At 52.0% G+C, this 15,404-nt stretch overlaps 1 protein-coding gene across 2 annotated transcripts; it reads left to right on the plus strand.

Moving 5' to 3' along the window:
- Window positions 1–901: 901 nt before the first annotated feature.
- Cln6 (CLN6 transmembrane ER protein) lies at window positions 902–13,686 on the plus strand. 2 transcript variants are annotated; one of them, XM_076925714.1, is made up of 7 exons: window positions 902–1,112; window positions 5,463–5,577; window positions 6,770–6,868; window positions 7,792–7,980; window positions 8,511–8,566; window positions 9,978–10,100; window positions 12,261–13,686. In XM_076925714.1, exons 1-7 carry the CDS (start codon window positions 1,036–1,038, stop codon window positions 12,529–12,531), a joined length of 930 nt encoding a protein of 309 aa, XP_076781829.1. In that variant the 5' UTR covers window positions 902–1,035; the 3' UTR covers window positions 12,532–13,686. The 2 variants fall into 2 exon arrangements, with proteins under 2 accessions (XP_076781829.1, XP_076781830.1); XM_076925715.1 differs by having other exon boundaries at window positions 971–1,112; window positions 5,352–5,577.
- Window positions 13,687–15,404: the final 1,718 nt, after the last annotated feature.

Consider the following 15,404-nt stretch of genomic DNA (forward strand, 5'->3'; position numbering starts at 1 on the left):
TTCATCGCACAACTCTCCCTTTCTCCCTATGTCTGCTATCCTTCCAGGGAGGCCTGTTTCCCCTTATTGCCTCTACACGACCCTCAGAACTTCCTTCACCACTATCATTAGCTACAAACAGGCGCACTTCTGAACAGGACTCATGGGTTCCTGCACAGAACCCACGTGTTTGAATGAGGAAGGGGTGTGTCTTTCCCCAAGCCAAGCTGCAATGACAACGCCAGGACTGAATTCTGGATCACCCCCTTGTCCCCAACTAGGAGACTAGGAGAGAATCCACTGTTCGTCTATACTCTTCACCCATCAAAACACAGTTGATAGTTTATCGAGCAGTCTTTCTCCGAGGAAGGAGGGCTCCCAGCACAGCTTGAAGGACTCAAAGCTCCCCCCCCCCCCCCCCCCGTCATCTGATGACCTCTCAGCTTGATCACTTTGGGTCCCTGGTTCACCTCTGTTCAGTACCCTCAAGCCCAGCTAGGCAAGGTTTCCTTCCGGCAGAAATGCAGAGGACCCAGGGGAAAAAACAAACAAACAAACATAAACAACCACCTAGGCTCCAGGCATCCCCACCTCCCGGGAGCGCAGATCCAGCTCAGACCCAAGACCTCTGGGACAGAAGTTAGGCCCCTCCTTCTCAAGCAGAGATCCCCCCTCCTGCTTACTCTCCTTCCCTTCCTCCATCCCTCCTTCCTTCTCTCTCTCTCTCTCCTCCCTCCTTCAGTCCCTCCCCTCTTCTCCTTCCTCCTCCCCACACCCGGTCCCTCACCACCCTCCTCTCCCGGACCGCCCTAAGCCCCTCCCCATCCTCCTCCCTTCTTTCCTCCGGTTTCTCCCCTCCCTCCTCTTCCTCCTCCCCTCCCTCCTTTCCCTCCTCCCGTCCAGCCTTCCGCCTCCAGCTCCTCTTCTCCCCTCCCGCCCGCCCCGGGGCCGCGCGCTCGCCTCCCGCCCAGCCTTCCCCCACACTGGGCGCCGAGGCTCCGCGCGGCCCGGCGCAGCCGTCTCTCCTCCCGGAAGGCGAGGCCGAGCGTGGCGGCCATGGAGGCGGCGGCGGCGCGGAGGCGGCAGCTCCCCGGAGCGGCGGGCGGCCCCGGTGTCGCATTCGTGCAAGCCAGGTGCGCGCGGAGCGGGGACAGGGAGGCCGCGAGGGGCCCCAGAGTTTGAGAGTCTTCGCCAGGGTTAGGGGAACCGCAGGGATAGGCTACGTACGCAGAGGTCACCCCGGCCAGCCCGGCTGAGCCCTCGCGCCACTTCCAAGTTTTCAGGAACCTCCTGCTCTGAGCAAAACTGTGACTCTGCTCTGAATCAGGAGGCTCGGGGCCCAGGAAAAGTGGGCCGTTAACCGGGGACAGCGGAAGTGGCGCGCACCCATCCTGAATGAGAAGGACCCTTCCCTCGGAGGGGAGATGTTTGGGGTTTATCTGGCTCGACAGGGCAGAGCCAAAGAAACAAAACCCGCCCTTTCATCTTTTCCTCCCGTCCGCCTCCATCCGCTTCACTGACCATAAGCATCCCCCGCGTGTCACACGTATTGAATAAGCACCTGTCATGTGCCTAGCTCTGTGCCTGGTGGCAGACGGGAAAGTAGGAGCTAACACAGATGACAGCTAATCCTGGAGAGCTTTCTGGAGTTGAAATGTACAAGACTGCAGAGGACAGACACTTAAGGCTGTTAGGCCGGGCACGGGGTGGCTACGCCTTTAACCCCGTCACTTGGGAGGCAGAGGCAGGTTTCTAGGGGGATGTAGTTCAGTCAGTAGTGACTGCATAGCATGCAGAAAGTCGTGGGTTCAATTCCCAGCCCATAGAAACTGAACATGGTAGAGAGTGGAAGAATGTCAGGAAAGACAAGGTGTGTGTCACGGGTGTGAGAGAAAATGAACGACAGGGGCTGGGCCGACTTCAAAGTGCCCCCAATGTCCCGGAGTTGGACACGAAGCTCCTGGAGTCTGAAGTCAGAGGTACTTACTCTGGGTGGGGAGGCTGCTCACTTCTTGAGCAGCAGGCTCCTTACTTTCCTCATCCCGAGTGCCCTGTTAAATATGGAGTATCCATATGCCATAGGGACCAAAGAGCCATGGGGAGTTTTGAGCACTGGTGTGCACCAGGTGAATTTTAGGAAGCCCTTGGTGTGGTTTGGGATGGTCTGGGGGGAGTTTTGCGAGACTGGACTGAGGCCAGCTTTTCCATTGTTCCCGAAGAACTCGTGGGCTATTTGCTTTTTGACGCGGGAGCAGTTCTCTGAGCATGCGCGGTGCTGCTTCTGGTAACATTTCGACCTGGTGGTCATCCCATGAGCCCTCTGTGGCTTGGTAACACGGTAGCCATCTTAGTTTGTATATACATGCTATCATGGCAGATTTGCCCCTGGGCACATTACTGAGTAGCTTCTTGTCACTTGACGGTCCCTTTACTCTTCTAAGTACTGCTTCATCACCTCTGACTGAAAAGGGAGTAGGTCCAGTGTGCGGTACGGAGCCTGATCACACTGAGGCTCAGGCTTTATAATGCCCAAAAACATCCCACGCGTTCAGCAGGCATCCAGCAAGCTGCCCTTGGCGCTAAGGAAGTCAAAATTATCTTCCACATGTGTGGCTGTCACGGTTGTTTTCTACCTGTTAGGTGTGCGCTAATGCTAACGTGTTTACATTTAAGCTGTCTTTGGATTTCTGTTGTGTTTAGACATGGTCTCTATTATGTAGCCCTGGCTGTCCTGGAACTCCAGCTGTAGACCAGGCTGGCCTCGAACTCAGAGATCCACCAGACTCTGCCTCCTGAGTGCTGGGATGAAAGGTGAGAGCCACCACAGCCATCTCTCAGTGACCTTTTTTCCCCTCATTGCTGTTTGTCTGCACGTCTTCATTTTTATTGAAATGGCCTGCTCTCATTATGTCAGGCATCTCATTGGTTATAAGGAGCTGGAGCCCATCTCTCCACTCCCCATTCATAGCTCTGTGGACAAGCTCTCCCAGGCTTGCAGATGCTGCTGTGTGGTACTGGCTTCCCAGCTGTCGAGGTGTCAGTTTACCCGGTGTGGTAGACTTGGGAAGCTGAGGAGGGGAGCAGGAGCAAAGGCCGGGCTTGCCTCAAGTTACCTGGCATTGGCTTTCACCAATGTCCTCTGTTCTCTGTCGCTCCTGATGGGGGCCTAGGACCAGCATGGCCTGGAGGCTCAGCCTGAGAAGTCTGGAGTCAGAAACTTGGGACAAGCTTGAGGTTGTTCACCTTCCAGACTTGAGCTTGCGTGTTGAGGGGAGGTCCCTTTCCCCTGTGTGATCTGCCACAGAAGAAAGCGCTTCAGATGTTTGCCTGTCTTTTGTCTATGTGTTGCTGGTAAAGGAAGGCTTTTATTAGGCTGAGGAAAAGCGCACCCAGCAAGCACACAGAGAGAAAGACCTGCAGAGCAGAGCAGGATTCTGAAAATCCGTGTGTGTGAGTCTGGATTGTCCAGCTCGTGTCTCCCCCTTTTCTTTGTTGCTTGCTACTGCTTTCCCCCCACCTGCCCTGATGTCAGGGGTTCCCACGTACAGAAATGCTTCCTGGGATAGAAAGAGAAGTTGTTAAGGAGCCGCTAGTGTGAGCTAGTAATTTTTAGAGGCATGCACCAAGTGCCCCCATTTCCCTATGTGTGTGCTTTCAAAAACCTTTTATTCTTTTTTCTTTTTTTCTTTTTTCTTTCAGAGACAGGGTTTCTCTGTGTAGTCCTGGCTGTCCTAGAATTCAATCTATATTCCAGGCTTGCTAAGAATTCAGAGATCGCCCTGCCTCTGCCTCCTGAGTGCAGGGATTAGGGGTATGCACCATACCTCCTGGCCCCTTAATTCTTTATACCAAACATCCCAGCTCTGTCTGAGTTGGGGGCTTCAGAATGAAACACAGAGGACACCCACGTTCTCTTCCCTGCACCTCCTCATCACTCATGGCTTGTTTGAGGCCTGTTCTGAAAAGTCATAAAGAGGAAGGAACAAACAGGGTCTCTCCTGGGGGGGCTATCACCAAACTCTGAGCAGTCTGCATAGTTAACCTGAATATCTGCCCTGCCTTAGGCCTGGCCAGCTCTACCACGTTGTCCCTGATAGGCCTGGGACTTCTGCAGTGCCTTCTCCTCTTCCCCCAGGCCTTCTCCCCCCACCCCAGGCCTTCTCCTCCTGCTCACATGCAGCTTCTCCCCTTTCCCCCTCTACCCCCGTTAAAGGCGCCAGTCCCCGCATTAAAGCACCCTTCCTTTTGGTAGTAGGTTCTGTGTCCCGGACCGCTCTGTCGCTTCGGTATTCGGTTCAGGGTCTAGCAAGAGAGAGAGAGTGGGGATAAAGGGGAAGAGACCAGAAGAATGGAGACAAGACAGAGGTTCTGATCAAGTCTCAAGTCCCGTTTGTCTCTCTCATTGAAGGGAAGACGGGGTATTTATAGGCTTTTGCCACGTGCCTTGAAGGTGTGGATATGACGTATGCCTTACAGGCATGTATAGCGTGGATAGCACGTGCACCGCGCGCCTTGTGAGCGTGGGTACCACGTGTGCCTTGCAGCTGTGGGCACTAAACAGCAAAACAAGATATTTATTAGCGTGTGCTTCAGCTGTTGTAGGCTGTTGAAAAACAAGTCTCTTGTCGGGGGATCTGCAAAGCTGATAGCCACTTTCTGCTACGAGTCGGCTCCCAACAGTTCTGCAGATTGTTTCTGGCTACACTGATCCTTTTCTAGATTGACCTCAAATGCCAGCCGGCTTGTTATAGTGATGGAATAGTAAGCTGCTGAGAGCACTGGGAACCCAGACTTGAGTTCTGTGCTATCCAGAACTCTTGCAGTTCGATGGCAGTTAGTGTGAACTCAGCCCCTCCCCCACCCCAGCAAAAGATGCCAGCACATATGGCCTGAGGCAGCTTTGCCATGTAACACATGAACACTCTGCCTGAGTGTGTGTGCATGCGTCTTTTAACCTCCATATGCGTGGCATGGTATGTGTGCATGCACACACACTCACAGAACTCCTGAGGGCCTAGTTGGAGAGAGCACAACACCGGTTTCATGCTGCCATGACTGGCGTGAGGAATGCTTGTTCCCTGTAGGTGCTCTGTCTGTATGCACACCAGAAAAGGGCATCAGATCCCATTACAGATGGTTGTGAGCCACCATGTGGTTGCTGGGAGTTGAACTCAGGACCTCTGGCAGAGCAGTCAGTGCTCTTAACCGCTGAGCCATCTCTCCAGACCACCTCATTTGTTTTTCATGTTTTGTTTTGTTCTGCCATCATTCTATAATGGAGGCTTGACAGTGACTTACCCATGGGTCAGCTTCTTCCTGAGTCACAGGGTATTTGGGCAACTGAAATTCACTATCCTCTTCACTATATCCAGTTTCCCATCTAGATAGCATGCATGTTCTGTCTTCAAGTGCCTAGACTCCCCTCGGGCTGACGGCAAAGCCGGAGGAGAGAGGGCTGGCCCTAGTCTCTCGCTCCTCACCAGGCATGGCTCCATGAAGGCCGAAGACAAAGACCGCACAGCTCCCTTCCACTTGGACCTCTGGTTCTACTTCACACTGCAGAACTGGGTTCTGGACTTCGGCCGCCCCATTGCCATGGTAAGTGTGAGGCTGAGCTGTGCTGAGTAACCTCACTGACATCATCACTTCCTGTAGCAAACCCAGAGGCTTTGATGTTCTGTAGCTGGGTGACTGGCCAGCCATGCCAGTGAGAGAGCCCAGTCATCATCCTGTGTTCCCTGTAGCCCACCTTGAAGTAGTCAAACCAGGTTTGACCAAATTAGTGAGCCAGACAGAAGGGTTTGGGGAGGGGAACAGCGTATCTGTCCTCCCTCATTGTCCTCTGGAGGCAGAGCCATAAGCTGGTTTTGCATATTATAACTGACCAAACTTGTAATAATTAAAGTCACTTCCAAGTAGTGAGAGTAGAAGTTCCAAAAATAAGGAAGTGTTAGACCTTCCTGGTCCCATCCTGTCCAGCCTCTGAGGGGCTGGGGTATACCCATCCACTCCTTTCTCTGCTTACGTAAACATATATAGAAATTTCTTTTTTTTTTTCTAACCAAAGGAAGTTTTGTTTTATACCCTATATTCTGCACCTTGATTACTTTATATCTCTATAGCAACATATGCACGTTTCTGCCTCTATTAGTGAAGCGTAACCTTCCACACTAAACGTGGACTTTGATGGCCTGTCTGAGCTCTATGGTCTTCAGAGAGACCCTGTCTTATCAGTAACCTTTCTCTATACCAGACAGACTGAGAAAGAAATCAGAAAGACAGCCCCATTCACAGTAGCCTGAAAAACAAAGCAAAATGCCTTAAAATCAACGTAATCAAGGAGTAAAGGACCTACACAGCCCTCACAGCGAGAGGTTCAGCAGGCATTTGACACTCCAGGCGGTCAGGGGAATAAAACAGATGTGACCGTGATCGCGTATTTTTGGTTTAAAAAAAGGCTGAAGGAAAAAGAAAGGTTTTCAAATTAGGAAGGATTTTAGATTGTATGTGTGTTTTGTCCTTAGATAAAAGATTAAACATAAAACTGTAAAAAATAAAAATTGGGGGAAAAAAAAGTGCTATCGCATAGAGGGCCTAAGATAGGCCCTGGATTTCTGTGTATCGTGTATGACTGGGAAAGTCCACTTATTGTCTGTGGGACTCAGTTTCTCTCTGGGAGTCCTTTTGGCCTGGGGCTACTGAAGGGATTCCAAGTGGCCACGGTGTCTGTGAGGGGCTGGTGTACAGTATGGTCTGCAGGCCTTCCTGTGAGTGCATGCTCTCTCCCCAGTTGGTATTCCCAATCCAGTGGTTTCCTCTCAACAAGCCGAGTGTCGGGGACTACTTCCATATGGTCTACAACGTCATCACCCCCTTCCTCCTGCTAAAGGTACAGACTGGCTTATCTTCCTCCCATCCTCTCTCTTCCCTCCCCCGCCCCCTCTCTCTCTTTCTCTCTGTCTCACACATATACACGCACGCACACACGTAAGCATGCATGCATGCATGTACTCACATTTCATGCGCTGGTAAGCTGACAGCCTGAATTTCATCCCCACATGACAGAAAAGAGAAGCAACTCCCACAGATTGCCCTCTGACCTTTACCTGTGTACCTACATAAATACACACAAGAAATAGGTAAATGTTTCTTTAAAAAATTTAAAAATAAGGCCTGAAAAGATGTCTCATCAGTTAAGAGTGTTGACTGTTATTCTTGAGGTCCTGAGTTCAATTCCCAGCAACCACATGGTGGCTCACAACCATCTGTAATGGGATCCGATGCCTTCTTCTGGTGTGTCTGAAGACAGCTACAGCGTATTCATATACATAAAATAAATAAATCTTTTAAAAAATGAAAACTTAAAGACATTTCAAATCCCTAAAGTAGGAGAAGCACAGCGTCAAGATACAGTTCCTGTGGTTTTAGAACATCCACGCTCATTTCGTACACCCTGGCAGTTTCTGTTTGCTGGGGCTTGTCACTCAAAAATCAGATCTGTGCATTATGCTAGCCTACCCAAGGTGCACACAGGACACACTGAGGTAGTGAAAGGGCCAGGCCTGGTCAGGATGCCTGCCTTGAAGCTCTGGTACCATCTCTAACCCCTTCTCCACCCCATGTTCAGCGGACCCTGCTGGGTTTACACCCTACCGTGGTGATCTGGAGCTAGGCTGCCCTACTAAGGAACCATCAGGGACTTCCAGAGGGACTTTCTATCTATCTCATTTTTTTCTGAGGGAAGGGAGGCAGAGGTTACCACACATTGTGATTGGGGCAGGGGCATGCCATGGACCTCACTCTTCACCTCAGCTTATCGAGCGGTCCCCCCGGACGCTGCCACGGTCTATAATCTATGTCAGTATCATCACGTTCATCATGGGAGCCAGCATCCACCTGGTGGGCGACTCCGTCAACCACCGCTTGCTCTTCAGTGGGTACCAGCACCACCTGTCCGTCAGAGAGAACCCTATCATCAAGAATCTCAAGCCAGAGACTCTGGTGAGGCTGCCTCCCTATCCACTCTACCAGAGCTGCATTTTGGGGAGTCTGTTCTTAGAGGCTAAAGAGGCTCCCTTGTCAGTCATCATGACTCGTGTAGCCCAGGCTGACCACAAATTTGTGTAAGTGGGCAGAGATGACTTTGAACTCCTGATCCTCCTGTTTCTGCCTCCTGGGGTGCTAGAATTACAAGCATGCACCTAAGTGAGGGCACTAATGTTGGTCTATGTCCATCCAAACTAGTATGCTCCTAATTCAAAGGGACACCGTGTCTGACTGACTGTGGGGTGCACATCTGTAACCCCAGCACTCAGGAGACAAAGAGAAAGGGATTGCTGCAAGTTCAAGACCAGCCTGGTTTATATAGCAAGACCCTGTCTCAAAACCAAAAAACAAAAAAAACCCCATGGCACAGTAACTGGCCTCTGGTACCCTAAGGAGGGAATGAGAATGGTGTGTGGAGGTGGGGGGTTGAAAGGGGCAGGAGTGGGTCCCAGCCCCCTCACTCTGCCACCCCTGTGCCTTCTCAGATCGACTCCTTTGAGCTGCTGTACTACTACGACGAGCACCTGGGCCACTGCATGTGGTGAGTGACGGGCTGACGGCTCTATGTTCCATCCAGGGTCCAGGCACCAAGAGATACTGGACAAGGCTCCCTGAATCCCAGGCCTCCAAGGATTGAGTAGAGCATCTGGGATGGCATTCTCTTCTCAGCTAAGGTGTTATGAGTGGGAACCCCTGGTCAGTGTGCTAGGAAGACCCAGCTCCTTCCTACATGAAGTTCCCACAGTGGCCACTAGAGGGCAGCAAGCAGATGTTTGTCCTCAGTCATGCCTGAGCCCTGGTAAACACACGCAGATGGTTTTGGGTGTAGAAAGCTGAGAAGAGCCAGCAGGGCCAGGTTTGGGTGGCACAGTTTGTGTTTCCCATCTTAGAACTCCAAGGGGAATCTCCCTACCACCACCACTACTGCCACTCAGGAAAACCTCAGGCATGAGTGGTCAGAATCAGAGACTCGGGGCTCTGATAAAGACGTTTCCTCTGCCGCCCTTCATGCTATACAAGATGAACTAAAGCCAGGGGAAAGAGGTGAGGGGCTAGTATCGAGAGACGCTTCCCTCAGCACGCGCCCAGCACTGGTGTCCGTGGGTCTGTCTTAGATTACGGAGCTTCATCCTCTTGGCTCAGAAGGTCCTGGGGAACCTCTGAGCAGGCCTCTCTTGCCAGCTCTTCCCAACCTTGACGGATGACTCTTCCCTCTGGAAGCTGGGAGAGGAGGAACAAGCTAGGAACTCAGGAGAGGTTGGGGGAGCTGACTGAATATGGAGGGTCGGGGTGTCACATGACAGAAAAGGGTTGCATGTTAGTAGGAGTTTGAGCAAGTGTGCATGTGTGTGCCTACGTGCATTAGTGTGGCATGCATGCTCATGTGTGTGTGTGTGTGTATGTGTGTGTACATGTATATATTGGAAGGAAAAGGGAGCCCCCGTGTGGCAGGGCAGATATCACACTCTTGGATGGGATAGGGCCTGTGGGCTGAGGGTGAGTGAGGAGCTTCACAGCTCTCCTTGGGTTCCCCCAGCATTGTGTTCTCTCTGACCTCAGCCCTGCTGGGTAGCCCAGTTTCCAGGCTACTGTGGCACCAGGCTTGCTGGTATTTGAGGGACATGGATGAAACAGAGGCCCTCATCCCCTCATCTCCGTGTGGACCAAAGGACAGGGCAGGCACCAAGTGCAGAGAGGGAAGCCAGGCAGGAGGTGGTTGCCATGGCACCCACCCCTTCACCTCAGTTTTAACACAGGCGCCTGGGACTCTGCGTGAGACTCACCTTTTTGTCTCTGTTCCTCCCACTCCGACTCCCAGGGCAGAAAAGACTGAATGTAGAACGTGACATGCCAACTCGGTGACACGCTAAGTGACAGTGCAGGGGACCAGTGGAAAGGTGGTGGGGAATTACCCCTGGCCAGGCCTGTAAGCTGTCGCCTCTCTGTCACAGGTACATCCCCTTCTTCCTCATCCTCTTCATGTACTTCAGTGGCTGCTTTACTACCTCCAAGGCCGAGAGCCACATGCCAGGGCCTGCCCTGCTCCTGGTGGTGCCCAGTGGTCTGTACTACTGGTGAGTGGATATTGGCACGTGGGGTAGGGTGAAGGGCACAGGCACTGAACGAGCCACCACAGTAAAAACCCACACATAAACAGCGCTGGGTGTGATGGCCCACTCCTGTAATCCTAGCATTTGGGAGGTAGAGACAGGAGGATCAGGAGTTCAAGGTTAGCATTGGCTATAAAAGTTTAAGGCTATATTGGGCTACATGGACCCTGGAGAGAGAGAGAGAGAGAGAGAGAGAGAGAGAGAGAGAGAGAGAGAGAGAGAGAGAGAGAGAGAGATCTCTCTCCAGGCCTCTGCTTCTTCCTGGTTGAGTGAAGACTGTGTCTTGCAGTGGCGTCTGTTACCAGGATATTCATCACTAAGATGGTGATCAACAGAGATGGTGAGGCTGCCCTTTCCTCTGCCCTACCTCCCAGCATATTAGAGCCGCCTTGAGGCCAGGAGTCTACCTGTAGCTATACTTCCTGTGAATCTTGAGCCTCAGTTTACCCCTCTGAAATAGGAGTTATACTGGCCTTGTCCCTGTCTCAGGAGATGTTGGGATCCAGTGAGTAGAGAAGAGCACCATGATGCCAAGGTGACTCGGACAGACCAGGAGGAATAGTGCCCTTTCCCGTTCCTTTGTTCTCCTGAGGTCCCCACACTAGACTCCCCTCTCAGGCCTCAGCCAGACCCTTATTTCCTCATCATTTTTTCCTTGGAGACAGGTCTTTCTCACACACCCAGAGGACGGTGGGATTACAGGAAGGACCCAGCAAAACTGGGTTCTCTTAGGTGGGAAGCCCCCTCCACATGATAAAAGGCCCTTTCTTCCTGGGTCAAAGCTAGCCATTTCCAGGGCCTGTCAGGCCTACAAGCTGACCCACTAGAGCTAACCTGTGTTCTTAAGGGTGGGGTTAGAGATAGTGGCATTATGCCAGAAAGAAAGAGGCTTGACCTGGGCATGCTCACTGCCACAGTCTCACCTTGACATGTTAGTGAGACATTGGCAGATCCATGACAGACAGTGCACCATTCACTGAATAAAATGCTTTCTCCAAGAGATACACACAACCCTTGTCAGACACCTTGAGAGGTGGGGCTGTTTATAAGGGAGAAAGCCTTGAAGTTGTCATTCAAAGTTGTTGCATGCCATCCCCAAGGTCCCAGACCATGGGGTTGTAAGGCCGGAGCTCCTTTAGTGGTCAGCATCAAGATGCCCTAGAGGCAGACAGGTAGGTAACCTTGTGGAAGTCTCCTAGTGCCTCTGAGTACCCTGTATTCGGGTGTAACATCTCTAGGAGATGACAGTGGTCCAGCTTCCAAGGGGACAGCAATGACAATAGCCTCCATGTATTGGGATGGCATCCCCTAAACTCAGATGTCTCCAGAAACCAAGCAGGCAGGAGCTGAGAGCCCAGGGCGTGTGAGGACTGAGACTATGTGTTGCACAGTGTTCTAGGCACAGAATACATTCTCTTGCTCCCCCAGAGCCAGTTTTTTTGTCATGTGGAAGTGTCCTAATGTGGTCAGAAAAGCCAGAGACCAAAGCCCAGATATCCTGTGACTCTCAACACATAGCCTTGGAACTTGCTGTGTGGCAAGTTCTGCCACTGCCTCCTGGACACAGGGTAAACCTGTGAGGCACCTTGCCCATTATCATCATCATCATCATCTTTATTATTATTTTGAAACATGTTTGCAGCTCTGTATATAGGTCTGATTGTCCTAGAACTCACTCTGTAGACCAGGCTGTCCTCAAACTCAGAAAGATCTGCCTGCCTCTCTGCCTCCCCAGTGCTGGGATTAAAGTCTTGCACCACCTCACCTAGCTGTCCAGCAGATTATTAAACCACTTAAAGAAGTCAGAGTAGCCGGGCAGTGGTGGCGCACACCTTTAATCCCAGCACTTGGGAGGCAGAGGCAGGCGGATTTCTGAATTCGAGGCCAGCCTGGTCTACAGAGTGAGTTCCAGGACAGCCAGGGCTACACAGAGAAACCCTGTCTCAAAAAAACAAACAAACAAAAAAGAAGTCAGAATAGCGCGATGCCTCTGGGCACACTGGGTCCTCTCACTAGGTGAGCTGTTCTGATTGACTGGGAGGGCAGCCTAGGACTTGGTCCAGATGCCAGGGATGGTGTTGCCATGGCACCCGCTTCATCTCCACCCCTGTTCTCTTTCTGCAGGTACCTGGTCACCGAGGGCCAGATCTTCATCCTCTTCATCTTCACCTTCTTTGCCATGCTGGCTCTCGTCCTGCACCAGAAGCGCAGGCGCCTCTTCCTGGACAGCAATGGCCTCTTCCTCTTCTATTCCTTCGCCCTCACCCTCTTACTGGTGGCTCTGTGGGTCGCTTGGCTGTGGAATGACCCTGTCCTCAGAAAGAAGTACCCTGGTGTCATCTATGTTCCTGAGCCCTGGGCCTTTTACACGCTGCATGTTAGCAGTCAGCAGTGAGGCTGGCTTACTGGGGGTAACAGGCCATGGCGTCTGTCCATGTGTGCACACATTAATTACATGCGCTGTGGCAGCAGCGTGAGCTCTGCATTGGGGGCAGGGATGGGTGAGCCTTGTTGAGAGACTCAACTGTTGTGGTCAGGTTTCAGGTTTGTTTTTTACTTTGTTCCTCCGCCACCCCCCAAACTTAAGATGGAATTTAGTTTGGGGAAGTATATAAAAGATCCTGGCCCCTGCCCTCCCGTGAATTTCACTACTATTAGAGGTGCCTGAATAACACCCCTATCTCTCAGGACTGGGCTGGCCTTATGGAGATGTCTTCTGGTGACATGCAGGCGAGGGATCTGTAGGACAGAAGCAGGAAACTTTGCTACCTACCTGGCCCCTGGCTCACCTGAAGCTGCCTACCCCTGGGCCCTAGGTTTCTGGATCATAATTTCTTTTGTGCTTTAAACTGAGCAGTTCCACCTCTGGGCTTCATCTGCTCTGCAGGGCCCCACGGTTCCAAGTGGCTCTGGGGACTGGTGGTTACTGATTCTCTGCGGGCAATGGCAGCAAGGAAGAGTGGTTCTTTTACTGTCCCCACCCTCAGCCTAGCGGGGGATGGGGGGATTTCTCCCAGTCTCTTGTCCAACTTCACACTCTAGTCACATGCTGTTGAGAACCTAGTCTCCAGGGAGCCAGAGGCCACTTTCAGCTAAGCCCTTAAAGCTGGCCGGGGTTCTGAGCTACATGAAAGGCAGAGTTGTCAAGCCCTTGTTTTATTGATTCCCTGAGACCTGTTATAAGGGTCTGAGACATTACAAGTCAGTCTTTTGAGACAGCTCATCTCAGCCTGAATCTCTCACCACCTGCCTGGTGCCTTTGTTCCCAGCATGGTGGTTCCTGCCTCTCCCCAGCCCACCTCCTCCCAGGCCTCAGATATAGGTCTCCTTGGCACAAGGTGCCACCACCTCATTTGGCAGTCAGCACTGCCTGGCCTGTGCTGTGAGTCTTGGGGACACTCTGTGCATGGCCCTGCCTCTTTTCTGCTGCACTCAGGGACTGCGGGACTGCGCCTCAGTTTTCCCTTGTGGTCTTTCTCTGGGTTAGCCCATGCTGGGGCTGAGGGTGGTGATGGGTGAGAGGACTGAATAAAGGCTGTTTTGAAGCCCAGCCTGGTCGGTGGCTGTTTCTAGTTTTGGGGAGTGTGTGTTGAGGGCGGAGCGGGAGGGCAGATGGGAGTTCTGGACTGAGGGAGAGACTTGTTCGTCTGGGGTCCTAGGGCGCGAGGCTTTCTTTTAGGGCAGACCTGAGGGGCCTCTCTGCTGCCGCCAGCCCCCCCCCACCCTCTCCCCCCAATACTGTGTTCCTTAGAGGAGCCTATGCCAGTGAAGTAGAGAATCTCCAGGCCTGTCGCTGAGAGTGTCTCACAAGTTGTCCCAGTGCTGGGAGACAATGAGAAGCTAGTCGACATTCATGGGAGGTGGCCCTGAGCCTTCAGCAAGTTGACTAAAGCTCTTAGAGTCTGGGCTCTTGGTAGCCTGGCCACACCTCTCTAGACAATGACGTGGGTAACATTACCAGAAAGTACAGTGGGGAACTGGACTCCTCCCATGCATCTGTCCCCTCAGCCACCCGGCACATTCCCTGCCTATCTCCAGGACACCGCCTTCTCAGGACTAGCATCAGAAGGTCCTATCTCCTAAGTAGGGACAGGCCTGGTTTGTGGGGCCTGAAGACTGTACATTTTGGGGAGCCTGTAGTAAGAAAACAGTGGGAAATATGGGGTGTGGTCACCGTAGGTAGGCCAGAGGACAACCTCAGGTGTCCTTTAGGAACGCTAGTCACCTTGTTTTTAAGACAGGATCCTTAATTGCCCTGGAACCTGCCCATCAGGCAGGTTCACTGGCCTTGTGCTTGCAAAAAAAGTACTGACTGAACCATCTCAGCCCTAAGAAAATATTTTTAAAAACTCACCAAAGTATTTAGGAATAGTGAGTTCCTGAGGCCTTGGGCCACTGTGTGCCTCTTGGACAGTTGACTAGGAATGTCACCCTAGAAAGCTGTCTGGGTGGCGCCTGGCTTCATCTCCCTGGATTTCTACTGTCAAGCTTCAAGAATATTGGTTCCCATGCCGGGCAGTGGTGGCGCACGCCTTTAATCCCAGCACTTGGGAGGCAGAGGCAGGCAGATTTCTGAGTTCAAGGCCAGCCTGGTCTACAGACTGAGTTCCAGGACAGGCAGGGCTACACAGAGAAACCGTGTCTTGAAAAACCAAAAAAAAAAAAAAAAAAAAAAAAAAAAGAAAAAAAAGAAAAAAGAAAAAAAAAAAAAAAAAAAGAATATTGGTTCCTAGTATACAGCAGATTGTAGGAGAAACCAGAACCAATCAGAACCATCCCTGCGAGGGATGGGCCTCGCAGGCCACTCTGACGTGGGCTCCTTTGGGGAGCACCACTCTAGGTCCTGGCTACTCAGTGTGGCCCCAGACTGCAGCTATAGCTCCTTCTGGAAACAGGACAACAGGGTATCTTGATGCCTCTCCAGGCTGTATTTAGTGGAATCCTTGAGGTCCCAATTCCTTGCTGCCCAGGTATGTGTGCAGTCCACATGACTTTTCAGCTGTAATGGTGCCATGAACGTGATGACAGCGGCCGGTGTCTGTCTGTTCAGTTCTGAGGGTGAGGTACTAGCAAAGCCGTGTTCTCATAGGCTCTAAGGATGTCTCTTCTCTGCCTCTTCCAGCCTGTGGTGGGACCTAGGCCATCCTGGGTGTTCTGGGCTGTGAGCCCATTAATCAGGGTCTTCACTGTGTGGTGTTGCTCTCCTTGAGTTAGCACCTACCCTATCTGCTCTGTATGACCTCACCTCACCTCACCTATGTCCACAGA

This window comes from Arvicanthis niloticus, chromosome 26 (genome assembly GCF_011762505.2).
Source record: "Arvicanthis niloticus isolate mArvNil1 chromosome 26, mArvNil1.pat.X, whole genome shotgun sequence".
Classification (NCBI taxonomy): Eukaryota; Metazoa; Chordata; class Mammalia; order Rodentia; family Muridae; genus Arvicanthis; species Arvicanthis niloticus.

Excerpts from the sequence above, each read along its gene's own strand:
- Cln6 (XM_076925714.1), top strand. The coding sequence starts at position 1,036 with ATGGAGGCGGCGGCGGCGCGGAGGCGGCAGCTCCCCGGAGCGGCGGGC. Across the intron at positions 1,113-5,462 it reads GTCGCATTCGTGCAAGCCAG|GCATGGCTCCATGAAGGCCG; the intron begins GTGCGCGCGGAG and ends GCTCCTCACCAG. Across the intron at positions 10,101-12,260 it reads CCCAGTGGTCTGTACTACTG|GTACCTGGTCACCGAGGGCC; the intron begins GTGAGTGGATAT and ends CTCTTTCTGCAG.